Raw genomic sequence first — 18,767 nt, 5'->3', positions numbered from 1 at the left:
TTTATACATGCAAAGAAGCCATGACTAAGTCAGTGGGGTTGGTAGCTGTAGACTAAGGAGAGTATATGGCCCTGAGTTCAGACAAAGTCCTTGGGGCAAATTCACTGCTGGCATAAGCAGGCACAACTCCCTGGAAGTCAACGGAAGTACATTGTAATAGGCTAATGACGCCTTTGGTCCCTTGCATGTGTGACTCACCAGAGAAATCACTGGAGGGTTGCCAAGCCTTTGCCCTTAGTTGGCTGAAGTTTGCACTGCAAATTAGGTAAATATAGATACCTCTGTGTATGAACAGTGAGTATGCAGCATGAAATATTGGTGCAATAGGTTACAATATTACCGTTTTGGAGTTGGAGACTTATTAAAGTTCTGTCCCACTCAGGTTCACTTTTTATAAAGTATCATATATCACCCTGAACCCATTACACTGTCACATAAATTATCACAGTTTCCTTTCCCCGTCATTATAGATTACCATGGGAGAATGTTTTATGACAAAGGAAACGTTCTGAGCCTTTTTCTCCTGCCTGATTCATTTCATGTGAAATCCTTTTCTTGGGGAAATCTGCCCATGGATTTAGCAGTTCTCTTTGGACCTCTGCACTGGACTTAACACTCCAGCTACCCAGGCCTGGGGAACCCATGAGAGAGCTCGGGGTGAGGCTTGTGGTCCCACTGCCCTCGATCAGCGTTAGGACTAGTCCCATTTGTGGGATACAGTTTGGCTGTGCTCTTGCTTAAATGTCCCCTGCTCTTCCTAGCTCCCACTAGCTGCAATTCTTAGTTGCTCTTACACCTGAGTGCCCGGTACCATCACAGCAGGACTCATTCACAAATGTACTCCTACAGGAACTAGGGTTGCCACTTGCCCAGATTTTTGCAGGATCATCCCTGTATTGAGGTAGCTGTCCCGGGAAATCTGAAAAGGTGCTCCATACACAATGCCAGCTGTCCAGTTTATGGTATCAGGATCATCCCAGATGTCCTGTTCTTTTGTACCTAAGAGGTGGCAATCCTACAAGGTAATAGCACCTTCGTCCCCTGTCTACCTGCCATGCCTCAGATTGCCTCAATATAACAAGGCAACCTGTGTTGCTCTCATCCCAAGGTCTAACTTTCAAAACACACAGAATGAAAATCGGTGATTTGCAGTACAAAATACTTGAGAACGTCTCAAATTGCCTACTGTCTTTAGAACAAATTCAGGCTATGGTATGTCTCGAATGTGGGCTGTGAATGATAGATACTCATGTTCCTCTAACCCTAATCCGGTGCCAGCTACATCAGCCATCTAGATAATCTGTTGGAAGGGCAATCTGGGAGATTAGTGCTAACAGCAGCATAGAGACTGTGGGAAGGAGGAAAAGGGGATGCTGTGCCAAGCCATGCTCTGTAGGCAGAGTGCCATGTCCGTGGAGAAATAATGCCTGGCAGCTTCTTCCCACGGCTTTCAAATGTCTCAAAATAGATCTAAAACCATACTTGACAGCTCCCCGAGTGTAAAGATCAGAAGTGGCACCGTGTCAAGCTGCACCCAGCCTGAGCAGCGTGTGCCTGTGTTCTGACTGGCCAATCATCTCTGAACGTCTCGAATTCAAAGGTGAATGAATTCAAATGACACGTGCAACAAAAGGAGGTTGCCAAGCAACCTGGAGCCTGAAACACCCCCACCAGGATATTGAAGTAGAAAACAGGCGGTTCATGGCCAAGACAATTTAAACTTGTAATGTTCCCTTTTTGCCATTTGGCACAATAATACTTAAATTATTATGTACTTAAAAAAACCCCAACCCTCCTGAATAATGCAGGGATGCAACAGATGGAGAGGGAAGGAGATTACCAGGTCTTGCAGCAACTGAAAGAGTCTGACAACTCGGTATCAATGTCTCCTGTGAGATGTGTAATAGGTGGCCTCATGGCCAGCTGCTTTTCTATAGTCATCCCATACAGTGTTCTTGGAGCCCTGTTGTGTCTGCCTCGCACCATATACTGTCTGCTGTCTGGCTTAGTGTAGCTGTCAGGCTTTGGGATGCTGAATGCATGTGTGTTAACAGCATTGCACAAAATAAAGCCCCATCATGCTGAGCGGTGGGCATGAAAGATAAACTTTGGTTGTCGAGCCCTGAACTTCCAAGGTGAGTGAGAGAGAGAGAGAGAGAGAGAGTGTGTGTGTGTGTTAGCAGATGGGGAGAATCCAAACCCAGATAGTCTGAACTCAATGGGCATTGGATATGTAACCTCTATCAGCTCCCTTTAAAATCCCAGTCCTATATTGTGTGGAAACTGCTTATCTTTACAGTGAGCAGAGTCAGAATGAAAGAACCCTGAAATTTGAGGAGCTCAGAATCTCTACCTGGATCAGGCCCATCTGGAACTGTGCTGCACTCCCCCTCACTTGTTCTTTATTCTGAGGGACAATGGGATGTTGTTGGTTTCATGTTTCTCTCTGCCTCTGTTGCTGGCTCCCACATTTGCTGTCATAATCTTCAGCAATGTCAGAATTGCCTTTGCATCAAGCCTTGATGATGTCAGAGCCAGAGGAACCTGACAACAGGTATAAGATTAAGCAGCAGGTGCAGGCAAGCTGTACTGAAGACACACAGCCCCTGTTTTCATGCAATTACCCAGAGTCATAATGAATGAAGGGAAGAGGAAGAGAGATGGGAAATGTGTGATATGTTAGCAGAACTCTTACTTCAAAGGATATTTTTTAAAGTTTCCCAGGAGGTGCTGGTGCCTCTTTAATCCTTCACCTCAGGATTCCTGGCGTCTATTGGTGCCCTGTTATATTCTGGGCATGTTGAAATGTTACACAGTGAAACAAGACATAATCAGTTGGAATAGGCTTTATGTAGCATGAAAAGGTTCCTGTGCTTTCTCTTTTTATTATTTGCATTCTCAGAGAAGGTTATATGCCATGTGGGCTTTGCAAAGATAAATGGCTGTCCCGAGCTTTCTGGCAGCATCCCCAGAATTCAGCAAGGATTCTGTCTAAGAACTGGTCTAATACTTTTTATATCTGGTCTCAAATTTTAGCCTTGAAGGACCCATGTGAGAAAGAGATCCCGAGTGACTGTACATGTCATGAAACCACGTGCAACTGGGCACCACTGACAATTAGGAGACACTCCAGTCTGGAACAGCAGATAGGGAGGCAGGACAGGTGTCAAGTTCACTGGCCTTGCTGTGTGTGTGTGGCCCAGCAGTGGCATAGCAAGGGGTGAATTGAGTCAGGAATGTGGTGCTTCAGCAGAACCCTGTCTGGAGCCAATACTGCAATAGCAGGGGGAGTTGGAGGTCAGGACTGAGCTGCATCCGCTGATTTGTGTCCAAGAAACTCGCACTGGGCTTGTCTATGCTTAGCATGACTGGCCAGAGCCATTGTCCAGAACTTTCATGAGCAATAACATTCATCACCTTTACTAAAGCAATAGTAATGCAGATAGGTGGCTGAGTGGCTTAAAGTACAAGATCAGCTCACTCCTAGGCCCCTGCTTACCACAGAACTAAATCTATGTTTCTGGGATATTTCAGTGGAAGGGAATTTTATGGCTGTGTCATCAGCAATTTGTTCTATTTACTGCATCATTAGTCTTCCTGCAGGGTGTGATCCAGGGATGCACAGCAATCCAGCATGGGATTTATCAGTGAATGCTTGTAGGGAGGGAGCATGTGCTAACAAGGTCTCCGGTAGCATGCAGTGCGCTGGCTGGCATGCGCCTGTATTGCCACACTCCTGTGGATGGAAAGTCAGAGCTGCTCACGGGTAAGGAACTTACTCTGTAGTTCCTGCGTGTTTTTAAAAGAAGGCTTCAGTTGATGTACCAGAGGCCTCTCTAATTGGAGCCAAAGGTCATGTGTTCCACCCCAGCCATACCATATATCTACTGTTACCTGATAAATTTCAATAGCATCCATGTGTGAAGCCAGGAGAAGAACCCCCCCCCCCCCCCCGTGAATTTGCTCGAACCCATGGGCCCAATCTTGCGAAGTGCTGAATTCCGTCAACAACCAAATGTCTTCAGTGACGGATGCGGTCACTCTGCACCTTGCAGGAGTCCTCAGAGGGTGCAGAACCCAGGCAAGTGAAAAAAAACCAAATAACCTCCACTGGGTTTCTGGAAATAAGTTCTGGTCACGCTCTAGCTGGAGCTGCAGCTAGCCAGAGATGTCAAGAGTAACAAGAAGGGTTTCTTCAGGTATGTTGGCAACAAGAAGAAAGCCAAGGAAAGTGTGGGCCCCTTACTGAATGAGGGAGGCAACCTAGTGACAGAGGATGTGGAAAAAGCTAATGTACTCAATGCTTTTTTTGCCTCTGTTTTCACTAACAAGGTCAGCTCCCAGACTGCTGCGCTGGGCATCGCAAAATGGGGAAGAGATGGCCAGCCCTCTGTGGAGATAGAGGTGGTTAGGGACTATTTAGAAAAGCTGGACGTGCACAAGTCCATGGGGCCGGACGAGTTGCATCCGAGAGTGCTGAAGGAATTGGCGGCTGTGATTGCAGAGCCATTGGCCATTATCTTTGAAAACTCGTGGCGAACGGGGGAAGTCCCGGATGACTGGAAAAAGGCTAATGTAGTGCCAATCTTTAAAAAAGGGAAGAAGGAGGATCCTGGGAACTACAGGCCAGTCAGCCTCACCTCAGTCCCTGGAAAAATCATGGAGCAGGTCCTCAAAGAATCAATCCTGAAGCACTTGCATGAGAGGAAAGTGATCAGGAACAGCCAGCATGGATTCATCAAGGGAAGGTCATGCCTGACTAATCTAATCACCTTTTATGATGAGATTACTGGTTCTGTGGATGAAGGGAAAGCAGTGGATGTATTGTTTCTTGACTTTAGCAAAGCTTTTGACACGGTCTCCCACAGTATTCTTGTCAGCAAGTTAAGGAAGTATGGGCTGGAAGAATGCACTATAAGGTGGGTAGAAAGCTGGCTAGATTGTCGGGCTCAACGGGTAGTTATCAATGGTTCCATGTCTAGTTGGCAGCCGGTATCAAGTGGAGTGCCCCAAGGGTCGGTCCTGGGGCCGGTTTTGTTCAATATCTTCATAAATGATCTGGAGGATGGTGTGGATTGCACTCTCAGCAAATTTGCGGATGATACTAAACTGGGAGGAGTGGTAGATACGCTGGAGGGGAGGGATAGGATACAGAAGGACCTAGACAAATTGGAGGATTGGGCCAAAAGAAATCTGATGAGGTTCAATAAGGATAAGTGCAGGGTCCTGCACTTAGGACAGAAGAACCCAATGCACAGCTACAGACTAGGGACCGAATGGCTAGGCAGCAGTTCTGCGGAAAAGGACCTAGGGGTGACAGTGGACGAGAAGCTGGATATGAGTCAGCAGTGTGCCCTTGTTGCCAAGAAGGCCAATGGCATTTTGGGATGTATAAGTAGGGGCATAGCGAGCAGATCGAGGGACGTGATCGTTCCCCTCTATTCGACATTGGTGAGGCCTCATCTGGAGTACTGTGTCCAGTTTTGGGCCCCACACTACAAGAAGGATGTGGATAAATTGGAGAGAGTCCAGCGAAGGGCAACAAAAATGATTAGGGGTCTGGAACACATGACTTATGAGGAGAGGCTGAGGGAGCTGGGATTGTTTAGCCTGCAGAAGAGAAGAATGAGGGGGGATTTGATAGCTGCTTTCAACTACCTGAAAGGGGGTTCCAAAGAGGATGGCTCTAGACTGTTCTCAATGGTAGCAGATGACAGAATGAGGAGTAATGGTCTCAAGTTGCAGTGGGGGAGGTTTAGATTGGATATTAGGAAAACCTTTTCACTAAGAGGGTGGTGAAACACTGGAATGCGTTACCTAGGGAGGTGGTAGAATCTCCTTCCTTAGAGGTTTTTAAGGTCAGGCTTGACAAAGCCCTGGCTGGGATGATTTAACTGGGAATTGGTCCTGCTTCGAGCAGGGGGTTGGACTAGATGACCTTCTGGGGTCCCTTCCAACCCTTATATTCTATGATTCTATGATTCCAGCCTCTTACATCACTGGCAAAATTATGGCAAAGCATTCCTGGGCTTTTGTGGATAGCATGCTGACCCTGCTCTCGGGTTTTCTTTTGGCCGAGGGCAGAAATACATATGCTGGAACGAGGCCTCTCAATTAACATGCTGCACTTACTCCTATGCGGAGAAGAGATAAGAGTTGTTAAAGCTGCAAAAGAGAACACGTTTTATTTTGCTTTGTGCTGTTTACAGCTGTTGTCCATTCAGAGTTCTCAGGAGCCCCATTCCCTGCTACAACTGCACAGTCCCATAAGTTTAACTCAGCAGTGAGACTGAAAAACAGCACTAAATCATGGTGATGGGGGAGAGAAGAAAATGTCTGGAAATGGGAAAATGCAGCTGATGTCTTTGCAAAGGCTGAAGTTTTTGCTTGTTGCTACTTTAAAGTGCTACAGACAGACGGCGCAGAGGCCGTAACAGAACAGGAGCCTCACCCTCTGAGACTGGCAAGATGCTGCTAGCGGCTTTGCAAAGGCCAGGGTGATCTTTTCTTGCAGTTTTTAAATGCTCGAGGCATTTTCTGTATTTTGATCAGTGTAACCCACAGGAAGTCATAGTATGTGAACAATACGGAACTAATATAAGGCTATCAGGAAACTGAGCTCTAGTTCACGTTGCTTTACTGGACTCATGATACAGCAGCTCTGTGTGAGTTCTCAAATCAGAGGTACAGCTTACATTGTTTTATACTTGCTTACTTGTTGGCAGGAGGAGAGGGGGCTTGGGAGGAACGAGGGAGAAAGAAAGAGGGAAATTAACTCTAGATCTGAGTCTGTAGCCCAGACACTTACAATGAGGAATAACTAAAGAACTACATATGCAGTTGTCAAGAAGAAACATGGTCTATGGGTTGATACAAATGAGTAGGAAATGAGAAATCTGAATTCTGTCCATCTCTTCCACAGTCCTGTTTTGTCAGGCAAGTTACTAAACCTCTCTTTACTTTACCTAATTATTTGAACATGGACATTATGAGGATTAAGACGTGAATGTTTGTAAAGTGGTGACGTTGGGATCCTCAGGAGGCGCTATAGGAGGGCAAAGTTTTATCATTTGTTAATTCAGTATTTATTTACTGAATAAGCAATAATATTGTAAAGAGTAGCTGATGCCTTTTGCAGGGACACAGGTTCTGCTTGGTCCTGCCCTAAAGGCTTGTCAATCCAGGTCCCCTTGAGCAATATAGGTACAGCAAAAGAATATGTTCCATATTTCAGAAATGATCTGATAGAGCTGGACAAAATCATCTTGGCATTGGTGTGACACTAACAAATGCTGGTTTGCACAAAACCAAAATACACAAAGTCATGCTCAACATTGTGAATACTCACAACAGTATCATTTTTAAGCAAAATAATTCTTCTTTCACTTTTGTTCCCAGTTCCTGCCCACATCCCCCCTCCTGTGCTCTTCTCCCTCCATCCCAACACCGATCATCCCCATTCCCAGACCTTGTCCCTCCCTCTCTCCATGGAGCATGCTTAGTGAAGATGGAATGTGCAAACTGAGATTTTTCAGAGGCTTATTACTTGGCCAAGTTTAGACATTTTTTCACAGGAACAGCAAGACACATCCCTGATATCACGATGACTCCCTCCAACTCCTGTCAAGTTTCAGCTCCCTTCACTAAAGCATGAAGGTGTTAGAGTTTCTCAATGCAATAGTTGTAAAATTTTTTTTAACATGGGCAAAACAACATTTTTAGCTGAAATTTCCCAAAATAATTCCTCTTTAAGCAGACACCTGGCACTGAAAATTTCAACCCCAGCAAATAGTTTGGCAAAGTTGTAAGCAACTGAAAACAATGTCTTATAATTGAAAGTGTCAGGCAATAGTAACTATACGTGTCACTAGTTGCACCACCTATGTTTACTTAAATCAGGGAAATAATGTCTCTCTTACTTTAAGTGAGTATGTAGTGATGGTTGACCTCAGACACTGTCCTCTTTGCAGCCTGCCTAGATAAAACCTGTATCTCTATTCTTCCTTTATTTTGTGCAAAGTCACCTGCACAGTTGTAACACCAGTGGGTTTGATTCCCCCAGCAGTGCTAATACCAAAAGGTCTGACAGTTTGGAGGGCTTAGGAAGTTTCCCAAGATCTTGCATCTCAGGCAAAATCCTAAGGACAGGTAGATGCTTAGGGGCTTAGAACGTTATCAGCTGCTCAAGGAGAAACACACAAGGTGAAGTTGGGACTTAGCAAATGGAATCCTGTCCTGTCACCTTTAAGCATCAGCGCAATTTGTCATTAATTTACAGGGTCAAACTTTCATAAATGGCCTTGAAATCTGAAGCTGCAGGTTCAGGCAGAAAACCCTATAGCTGTGCATACAGTTATCTATGCAGGCAAAGTCCGGGATGGTGGGGGTCCATGTGCAAAATCATGGGTGCAAATTTGGAAGCCAGTTTGAAAATATGGCCTTTAGAATTAGGAAATGTCAAAACCAAAGGAGCGTTGCCTCTCTGTTGGCTCACTGTCATATCATTCTCTCCAGGGATTAAAAGGCAAAATGCCACCCACAAAGATCAAATACAAAACAAAGTTTTATTTTCTGTTTTATAGGCAATCGTCCCTATGTGGTGCTCATGGCCCGTGTTCACCCTGGGGAGAGCAATGCCAGCTGGGTAATGAAGGGGACTGTGGAGTTCCTAGTGAGCGGTGACCCCATTGCTGAGCTCCTGAGGAAATGTTTCATTTTCAAAATCATCCCCATGCTCAATCCAGATGGAGTCATTAATGGCAAGTGAGTTGTGACAACCTTTGTTTACCCTGGGGCTGTCTGAGAAACCTTTCCTGGACCTATTTGGGAAACTTTACCTCGGTTTGGGCAGCAAGCCTTATCTTGGGAGCCCTTAGTCAGGAGAACATCCTTCCTGTGGATCCTGGCATTCTGTGTTAGTCACATACAGCCACACAAAAGCCACTTGTTTGGTGTCTGATTTCACAACTGTGAGTAGCAATAATAGCTCTCAGCTGCCAGGACAGAGCTGTACCACAACCTCATGGCCTAACTTGGCTCTAGCTGGCTAAAAAGAAATCCATCTGCCCCTACTAAATCACTCAGTGCAGACATCAGCTGCAAGATAGCAATGCTTGGGAATAACTTGCTTTAATTAATGTTTTGCATTGCCTGAGAAGGGGGAAGAGGATTATGGATCTATTTTACCTTTGTGTTTTCATTTAAATACTTACAGCCAGTGATGCTCCTGTCATCTCCCCACTCACATTTCTTGATGGATTTTCGGTCCTCTTGGGCCTAGGGAATGCTGATCTGCTCTGAATTCTCTTGGGGGATGTCTGCACAGCAAAAGCTGTGCGTGGGCTCGCCTACCTGAGCTAGCCCCCTGGGTAACAATAGAAGTGAAGACCGTGCCGGGAGGACTTCAGAGTGGATAGTGAGCTGAGTACGTACCCTGGGTCTCTGCTGGGCTTGTATTACCTGTGCTGCAGCGCCCGTGCTGCATTGTCTTCGTTACTATTACCCCTGCTAGCTGGATTCAAGGGAGCTCAGGTAAGCTAGTTGTACACGGCTTTTACTGGGCAGACATACACTTGGAGTCTTCTTTGCATGCTCCCTCCTTTTCCACCCCAACACATGCACACAGTCACTCACTCCCTCACTCTCTTGACTGAATTGAAGAAATCACTATCCTGTTTCTGATGTAGAAACCTGAAATACAAGGTAGCCAGTGAGTTGGAGAGAGACCCTATTTTAGAACCTGGCTAGAGGAGATGGGCTTGTGTGATATTTGGGGAAACCCCAAATGCTTCTGAACATGGAGTTTGCCCACTTGTGATGGGTATTTGGTAGTGGCACTATAATATAGTCACTGTCTTCTTTTAGGGTGATCATGTTTCCCCCTGGTGACAGGCCTCAGTGATTATAACAACCTGCTGATTACACCTAGAGGAGTTACTCCTTTTGGTCAGGAGTAGGGGCTTCCATTTTTGGTGCTGAAGGTGTTAAGTTTTTGATCCTCACTGGTGACCATGGTTCATGCATGTGCGTGGCCACAGTTTCTTATAATAGGCTAATCTCAAAAGTCTGGGAAATTGGTCTCAAAAGTATGGCTGCTCCTTCAGACTTCTTGAGTGTGTAAAACTGTGTTGGGATCTTCTGGGAACACCCTTCCTTGTGGCATGTGGACCCTTCTGATTTTGATACAGGCTGGATGGGACCCACGAGTGCAGAGGTAGTAGCAAAAAATGAAAAACAATGAAAGAAACTGAACATAACTTTATCAAACTTCCCAAATCAATTCATTTTGAGTTGGTGCAAAAGCTTCAGTGGGCAGGTGCTAGAGGTTGCTTTGATATTCCCCAGCCTGTCACAATGCTACGAACCATCATGTCATTCATGATATATCACCTCTAAGGAATTCGGCACAACAGCAGCTTGGCAGCTCCATTTGATGGAATAAGACATAACCCCTGAGTGTTCTAGGTCTCTGCAGGCACCAAATGCCCTAATCCTTCCAGGAGGCAAAGGCAAATTGAAGGTGGATGGGTTTTTTTGTCGTCCCACCCCCCCACTTCACTGCACTTAAAGTCTCCAGCAGATGGAGGAACGGAGGGAATGTCTGACCTTTCTTTTTCAAGCATTCAGGAGGTGACTCTTTAAGGGTGGGACCTCAACAGGGAGGATAGAGCTCTGCATGGCACTCAATGAAGTGCTACTTCCTGAGCTCATGTCACCCAGGAGGAACTCTGCCTTACCTGGTGCAGAGGAGCTCAAACCTGACTTTGGCGATGGGAGCACCTCTTGCTTGAGAGATGAACCAGGAGATCCTGGTTCAATTCCTGGCTCTTCCATTGACTGCATGGCCCTGGGCAAGTTAAGGCTTGTCTAGATGACAAGTTAATGCATGGCAAGTTGGGGTGCAAATCTATGGCACACTAGCCTGCCACGTGCGAGAGGTTCCCTACTGTGCTTTGATCTCCTCTACTTTGGAATGGGGGTAGATAAGTGCATGTGCACAGCAGGGAACTTCTAGTGTGCGGTAGTAGGGTCCACATGTCCAGTTAGTGCATGGCAGGCTAGTGTGCTGTAGATCTACACCCAGCTTGCTGCGCACTAACCATTCATCTAGGCAAGCCCTCAGTTTGCCTTTTTGTGCCTCTGTTTTCCCAGCAGTAAAACGGGGGTAATCATAGATGTTAGAGATGGAAAAGACATATATCTTGTCCATCTCCCTGCAAATGTAGGATTGGTGCCCATCATACATTTACGAGTGTTTTTACATGGTCTAATTTCAAATACTACATTGACTATTCCACAACCTGGCACACAGGAAGGGTTTCTGATACTCAGTGTATATTCTTCCCATCTCTTAATTTCATCCCCCAATTCCTGGTGACACCCTTTATAATTATGTTGTGAGGCTTAATTAATTAAAGTGTGTAACATACTTTGAGATATTCAGGTGGAAGTTGATAGATAAGTGCCTAACTCTATCCATCCACCTGCTTGTGAAGCTTCCAATGTATTACACAGGGGGCAGGAAGACATCTCACCTGTGTCTTAACATGGCTTCCCCCTTCTCTGCCCCCTCTGCTCCAGTGAGATATCCCCCCTCCAGGCTCGCTCCTTTCTCACAATTCCATCAGAAATAATAGCTGGAGAGGTGAATGATCTCAAAATCTCTAGTTTTCACACCAGTGAGATACTTCTGTGTCAGCCTCCACTTGGGAGCCATAAACCAGTCAAGAGAGCCATGTACTGGGATTGTTATTAATCTGTATTACAGTCATGCCTGAGTTCAGGGCCCGATGGTGTTAAGCCTTGCACATGCATATAGTCAAAAGTGGTATCTGCCCCAAACTGCTCACATTTTAAATAGACAAGGCAGGAAAAGTGTAAAAGGAGAAACAAAGGCACAGCAGCAAAGTGACTTGCCCAGGGTCACACAGGTTAGTGGCAAAAGTGGGATTAGAACCCAAGCCTCCTGACTCCCAGTCCAGTGCCCTCTCCAGAGGATCACATGCCTGTTAGGCAGGATTTAGCAGCACATGAATGCACCTAAATACTAAATTAGTATTATTATTTGTAGTACCTAGGAGCCCTGATTATGGATCTGGACCTCATTGTGCTAGGCACTGTACAAACACAGAACACAAAGATGATCCCTGCCCCAGTCTAACTGCTGCTGGGTCCCACATCTCCCTCAACTTGTCCGTTTCTTTTGCCATGGCTCCCCACTGTTCCCTTCATTCCTCTGCTTTCCTGCCGTTGTGGGTGCTCTGCAGATAGTACAATAATGTCTGTGGTATCTAAGCACTAGTCTGTACTGGGCTCTCCAATCCGAGGCCTGAGCCTCCATTATTCTCCATGGTCACAGAGTTCTGAGTCATGGCGTCATGTATACATGTGTGGCAGCCTGATACTCTACTCCTTGCTTCTCCTGGGCCAGGATTCCACGCCCTCACCATCTCATTGCCTCCCCTCCCAGCCCCATGCCCAAAGGGTCAGGAGGAATTAATGCCCTCCTTTCCTCTTTGGAAGGCTCTTAGATGAGCCAGCCAGGGCAGTTTGATTGAGATGATTACCTTGAGCATCCCTGCCTGGCTGTGGCTTTTTAATGAGCAGAGTTGCAAATCTCTCCCCTTCGGAAGCACAGACTTCTATCAATCTCTCCCTCTTCCCCCCCCCCCCCACTTTGTGCCGTGGATTAATGCTGCTCTAGTCCCCCTATCTCAGCATCTTTCCTTATTTAAGAGAGGATTAATTTTTCTTTGTTGGCAGTGCTTTGAAGCTCCTCCTCCCCCCATCTTCCCTTGGTCCCCGAGCATGCATAATACTTCATCATCAGTCCTGGAGATGGATGCCAGTGCGGGGCATTTACAAAGGGCTCCTGCTAGCAGCCCTGTCACCCTTGTGGCTTCCCGCCGTACCCAGCCCAACGGAAGAGCACTCTCATCCCAGCAGGGCACTGCACAATCATGCTCCAGAAGCCTCATGCAGTAACAAGACAAGCAGGGCCTCGCTGTTTGCTTTGGTTAATGTGATCTGAAAGTTACACGCGGCAAATATTCCTCTAACGCAGACATGAGTGCAGTAATGTGATTACACTCCAGCAGCACACGGCCGAGATGGTAAGCATCTCTCCTCCCTCCCCGATCTCCCCAGCTCTTCATTTCTTTCAGTGCTTTTACAATCTGTCCCCATCTTTCAGCAATGGAAGGAATCACAGCTCTGGAACGGACTGTAAATGAAGTGTGTGTGTGGGGGTGCTTTTCATATAAAAACCAAGCTCATCAACAGTCATCACAGCTGAACTTGGCTTTGTTCAAACCCAAAAAGGAATTGTGAGCATCACTGTGCGACTGTTGTTGTGTTTGACTGAATGCACTGGTCCTATACCCTTTCCCAGAGAACAGCAGCCAGGCATGTAGCCAATCAAATGACAGATCTGATTAATTTTGCTATATCTGTTAAGTAAAGTATTAGACGTTCCTTATCAGTGCCTCTCCTAGCTCTCATGTACATTTGCACACACCTGCTTCCCTTACACACATGCACTTTCTCGCTCACTCACAACCTTCACACACTCACACTCACAAAGTAGTCAGTATTTTGTGTTCTTGTTGGGCTTCTCCAGACACTGCAGTTCTGAATAAATATTGCTATTTATTATACCTAAATTTAGGGTTATTAATTATATCAGTGTAAACCTAATTTATATCACCATAAACAGCAATAATAAATGCTGCCAAATGCTAATACCCAGTGCTTGCGAACTGTGCCTATGCTTGATGGGTTTTTCCCTCCCCACTTCCCAGAAGCATTAAATTAAAAATGATTCAGCTTTGCAGGATCATAGATCAAGCTATGGGTGGGAGCTCTCAGGCAAATGCACTTGTTTTAAAAAATACCCCACACCAAACAGCCTGTGGATTCTTTGTGCATGTTTTATCTCGTCATTTCCCCTTCCCATCTCTGCACTCACAGAGCCCTGCCTAGGTGATGTGGCAAGTATTACCAGTGTGTGGCCAGCCTCTACCAATTTCCAACGTTGCCACCCTCTTCTTTCTTTTCCTTTCCTCCTTTTATACTACCCATCTCTGCTCTCTTCCACCTGCCCCTCTCTTTCCCAATGTTCTCCTCTCCAGGTCTTGAATTGAAGAAGCACATGAGCACTTGGTTTTTCGCTGACATTGTCCATTTTAGGAACAACAAAGCATTATACAGACAAGTTAGCCCTCCCAACTATGTGAGCCTGGAAGTGGTATCTCCCTTTTTAATGGCAGCAAAACTGAGATATGGAGAAGTTAAGTGATTTCTTCCCAGGTCACAGAGTAAGTCAGTGGCAGAGGTAGGAATAGGGCCCAGGAGTCCTGATTTGCTCTTTTAGGTTTTAGCCACAGATTGACCTTTCTCTGGTTTTGAAAAACCCAAACAAACCAAACCACAAATGCTGGTCTAGCATTTCACAGCCTATAGTTACAGATTCAGTTGAGGTCTGCTTTACCTGGGGGTGCCATTACTGGTTGGGTCCTATTTTATTCAGGCTGCTTTCTCCAGCTCAGCTGAGTTATGACTCTTCACTGATTGTTTCACTGAAGCTAAAGTGGCAGGGTTTGAGATCCTAAATAATCATAGAAAGGTAGAGAGGGAAAAACCCTATTAGGTCACATCACAGGTCCAGTGCAAGACTGTTCCCTACAGCACATTTTCTGGGTCTCTAAATAGCCCAAATGATGGGGTTTCTACCCTTCCTTTCAGAGCCTGCCCCTTGGTTTCAGAGCAGGGTGCTCAGAAAAGGATAGCAGAAGCACATCTCCCTTTATCCCCGCACACACTGCCTCCTCTCCTGGCAGGGGAATTGAAGAGGAATTTATTTCCCATAATAAAATATTGTGTGAGCAAATATACTCTGAAGGCTCCCAGCAGTCGGTCCATCTATGTTACAAGTGTCAGTGGGTGTGTGGAGGAGTATGGGTTGGGGGAGCTGCTAGGTTTCTGTAGTGCTAGATCACAAGGGGCTGTTTAGAGCAATTTCATTAATTGGTACAGTGAGAGGGTTTCTCTTGTCTCATGAAGTAGATCCTGAGCCAAGGTTTTTCTGCTGTCTAAGCCAGCAAAAGTTGTGCTAAATGTCTTTGCAAGCCAAGGTGTATCAGATCCAAGAGAGAAATTTCCCATAGACGAACTTGTATAGATGATGGTACAGATATGCTGGTATAGCAGGAGGCTAGCTTAAGTATTTGAGAGTATGGATTAATGTGCTTACTTGCTGGAGGACTAAGAGTCATGTGTTAGGTTGTGTGCATATTCACCACTGTCCCCTGCTAGGGGGAATGTGTCCAGCATGGAAAATGTCTGTGATACAGTGACTTGGTTGGAGGCATGAAAAGCAGATATAAACTCTATAAGCTAGAGTCACCCTGCGGAGGGGAGATTCGGCATGGGTAATGATATCCCCGCTGCCTTTCCCCAGGGGTTCTACCAAGGGATGGCAGCTTTAAAGACCACCTAGAGCTCCATGGGCTCTCCTCCAGTGGAGGCTGCGCAGAAGAGGCACTGAATCAATGTATTTCCTGGCAGACTTCCATGCTGTTCCCACCCATTTTGGATGACTGTATGAACCAGCCAACGCCAGCTCCCCTCGTGAAGTAGGGATTTGGGGGCAGCTTGCTGATCTCCTGTGGAATGCCTGGCTCCTGTGGAGTGAAATGGACCCTGTTACTGCTATTGACAGCTAGGAGGAATTCCCTGTTAGATCACTGGTAGAGGCCTGTTTGTTTGGCACGATAGGCAGCAAGCCATGGGAAGCATCACATTTTAAACCTATCCCTTTGCACTGTGCTGAGGTCACAGTCCACCCACAGCACTCCCCTCCCCCAAGTAATCCTCCCTTTGCAGCCAATGGCTTTGGGCCGAAGATACTAGAGCTATGATACTGCCTTCTATCTGCACTTTCAGCAAAGTGTTATTTATTCTGTTCTTTATCTGCTGGCACCGCCTTGCCTCTTGAGTTATTAGCTTTATTTGCTTATTACCAGTGTTTCCTCCTCCGTCAGTGTGCTCCCATACATCTTTGGTTCTCAGGAATATGCTTTCCTCTCTATTTACTGCTTTTCCTGATGCCTCCCTCCCCCAAGCACCCTTCTTCCCTTTCCTGGCAACCCATCAATGGCCAAGGAGATAAATAAGCAACATAACTCTTCCCGGCTATTATTTTTGTTGTTGTGGTTGCTGTGAACAGTAATCTATATAATAACATGGAAACAAATATTATTACGAAAGTAATTACAATAAATAAAAAGCCAAGAGGGGAGATGAAGGAAGGGGCTGCCAGGGGAGTGATTGCAGCATGGTTTTTAAAAAATGTAATTTCCGTGGGATGTTATCTGCCACTCTGGTGATACTCTATCGTTGGGGGTTTTGACTAATTAGCAGCCAGTCGTTGTTGCTTTTGTAACATACCCTCACCTAATGTATTTGTGTGCCTGTGTCTTTAAACAGTAGCTTGTCTATGTATCTGCACCAGTCACACATCAGCAGTTGGTTTTATTGCCTGGTGCTTTTGTTTCCTTTAAGCTGGGTGCCTGAGTCACTGAGGTTTTGGGGACTTGGCCATTCTTCCTTTTCTTTTCTAATGTTGTGAACTTCCAGGATTTGGGGGATTTTTTTCCAGGAGCTCATGGGACTGAAAGCCAGGAACACTTGTGTTCTAATGCCTATTCTGAAACTGACCCTCTTTCTCTGCTCTTGGACAGATCACTAAACCTCTCTGCCTCAGTTTCCCCATCTGTACAGTGGTGATGACTATACTTACTGTACCGCATAAAAGATAGTGAGGACTAATTTGTTAATGGGCCAAATTAAGACCTGATGCGAGCACGTGCCTCTTCTCCTTGTTTCAATAGACTTGCACTGGCTTAAAGCCAAGGCTGTCGCAATGTTTGTAAAGCTCTCTGAAGCTGCGAAGTACTTGGTAAATAGTGCGGACATTGACTTCAATAAGCTCAGTAATAATAGTATTCGGGACTACTAAATGCTTGGAGTTTGTTTAGCCTAAGATATGGTATTAACTTGTAAAATGGGAAGTACCTTCAGGTTAACATCAGTATGATGAGGTGAAGAAAGAAGTTTGGGCTGTGTTCCATGATCTCAGAAGGGAGTATTTTGCTGTACTTCAGTGCTCATACTCCTGACTGACAGTAATTTACAATCTGGCTTCCACGCTTCTTGGAAGGCAGTTCTGGGAGCCAAGAGACTGGTGCATGCAGTTGTAACTTTGTAGTTCTAAAGAGTAAATTGAAAAATATCATTACTGTTATTATTTATCTATTATTACAGTGTAAAGAGGTTATTTTACTTCTGTATTTGGCATTGGTGTGACCACTGTTGGAATACTGTGTCTGGTTCTCAGGCCCATAGTTCAGGAACTATGTTGACAAATTGGTGAGGGTTCAGAGAAGAGCCATGAGAATGATTAGAGGATTAGAAAACATGCCTTATAGTGATACACTCAAAGAATTCGGGCTATTTAGCTTAACAAAGAGACGATTAAGGGGTGACTTAATTACAGTCTGTAAGTATCTACATGGGGGAACACATATTTAATAATGGGCTCTTCAATCTAGCAGAGAAAACTATAACACAATCCAATGGCTGAAAGTTGAAGCTAGACAAAATCAGACAGGAAGTAGGGTGTACATTTTTGACAGTGAGGGTAATTAATCATTGGATCAATTTACCAAGGGTCATGGTGGTTTCTCCATTGCTGATCATTTTAAATCAGGATTGGATGTTTTTCTAAACCATCTGCTCTAGGAATTATTTTGGAGAAGTTCTATGGACGGTGCTATACAGAAGGTCAGCTTAGATCATCGCAATGGTCCCTTCTGGCCTCGGACTCTGGAATTATGTTATTTTTGGTTTGATTATACCTTGTGTGTGTTACAGTTATTGGAATCTCATGGTGTGTAATATTTATTATTCACGTAGCACTCAGTATGCTTGGCAAAGAGGCAAGAAACGGGTCTCTTGTTGCGAATCTACACATTAGTCTATGACACTGTAGTTGATCACTCTGATCTTTTCTGGGGGGTTGACTGGTATATCTGGGGGTTGACTGGTATAGCTAGATCCATCATGTTGAAACTCTCCACCCTCACCTTTTCAATCTCCACCTCCAGTCCTGCCTCTCAGCTCTGCCTGCATCATGGATCCTTACTCAGACCCTGTCCATTCGTCCCTCCTCACCACTTCTTGCGTCCACTTCTCCCCTTCCAACTTTGAACCTTTTGTCATGCTGACCTCTCTCAAAGCACCTCATTCCTATCCTGCTTCTTTCTTCAGGCCTCCCATCAATGATCAGCTATGACTGTCTGCTGCCCTTTTCCTGATTGTGCCTTGAACTGTTTGCTTTGTATCCCCCCAGGTTAGACTGTTCACTATTTGGGGCAGGAAGTAAGACCCTAGCTAGCTGTGTGTATCTGTAAAGCACTATGCACATCGATAGCGCTGTATCAGTAACAAACAGCAACAATAACTGGCACCAGTGAATTGGAGCTCAGGGAATCTAGGGCATGATAGGCCAGTAGAAATCACCACAACTGGCCGCTCAGGCCAGATAACCCCTTTTGGATATTAAGGTCGGCCTCTGTAGGTCATAAAGCTCTGTCATGGCCGTTTGTATATCTAGTTCATTGTATCTCAGCCATGTTTTGTATGTTGCTGTTGTGGTCCAAATCATTGCACAGTAGAGTAGCTTAATCAATTACTTGTCTGCTAGGCTT

General features: G+C 45.5%; 1 protein-coding gene across 1 annotated transcript in view; it reads left to right on the top strand.

The window, feature by feature from the left end:
• Window positions 1-18,767, top strand: part of AGBL1 (AGBL carboxypeptidase 1) — a 390,925-nt gene that overhangs the window by 141,146 nt on the left and 231,012 nt on the right. Inside the window, exon 18 of the mRNA XM_075133176.1 lies at window positions 8,583-8,763. Coding sequence (XP_074989277.1) covers window positions 8,583-8,763 — 181 coding nt within the window. The remainder of the gene's footprint in view (window positions 1-8,582; window positions 8,764-18,767) is intronic.

This window comes from Caretta caretta, chromosome 10 (genome assembly GCF_965140235.1).
Source record: "Caretta caretta isolate rCarCar2 chromosome 10, rCarCar1.hap1, whole genome shotgun sequence".
Lineage (NCBI taxonomy): Eukaryota > Metazoa > Chordata > Testudines > Cheloniidae > Caretta > Caretta caretta.
Note: the sequence above shows the minus strand (reverse complement) of the source record. Positions and strands in the feature narration are given on the sequence as shown.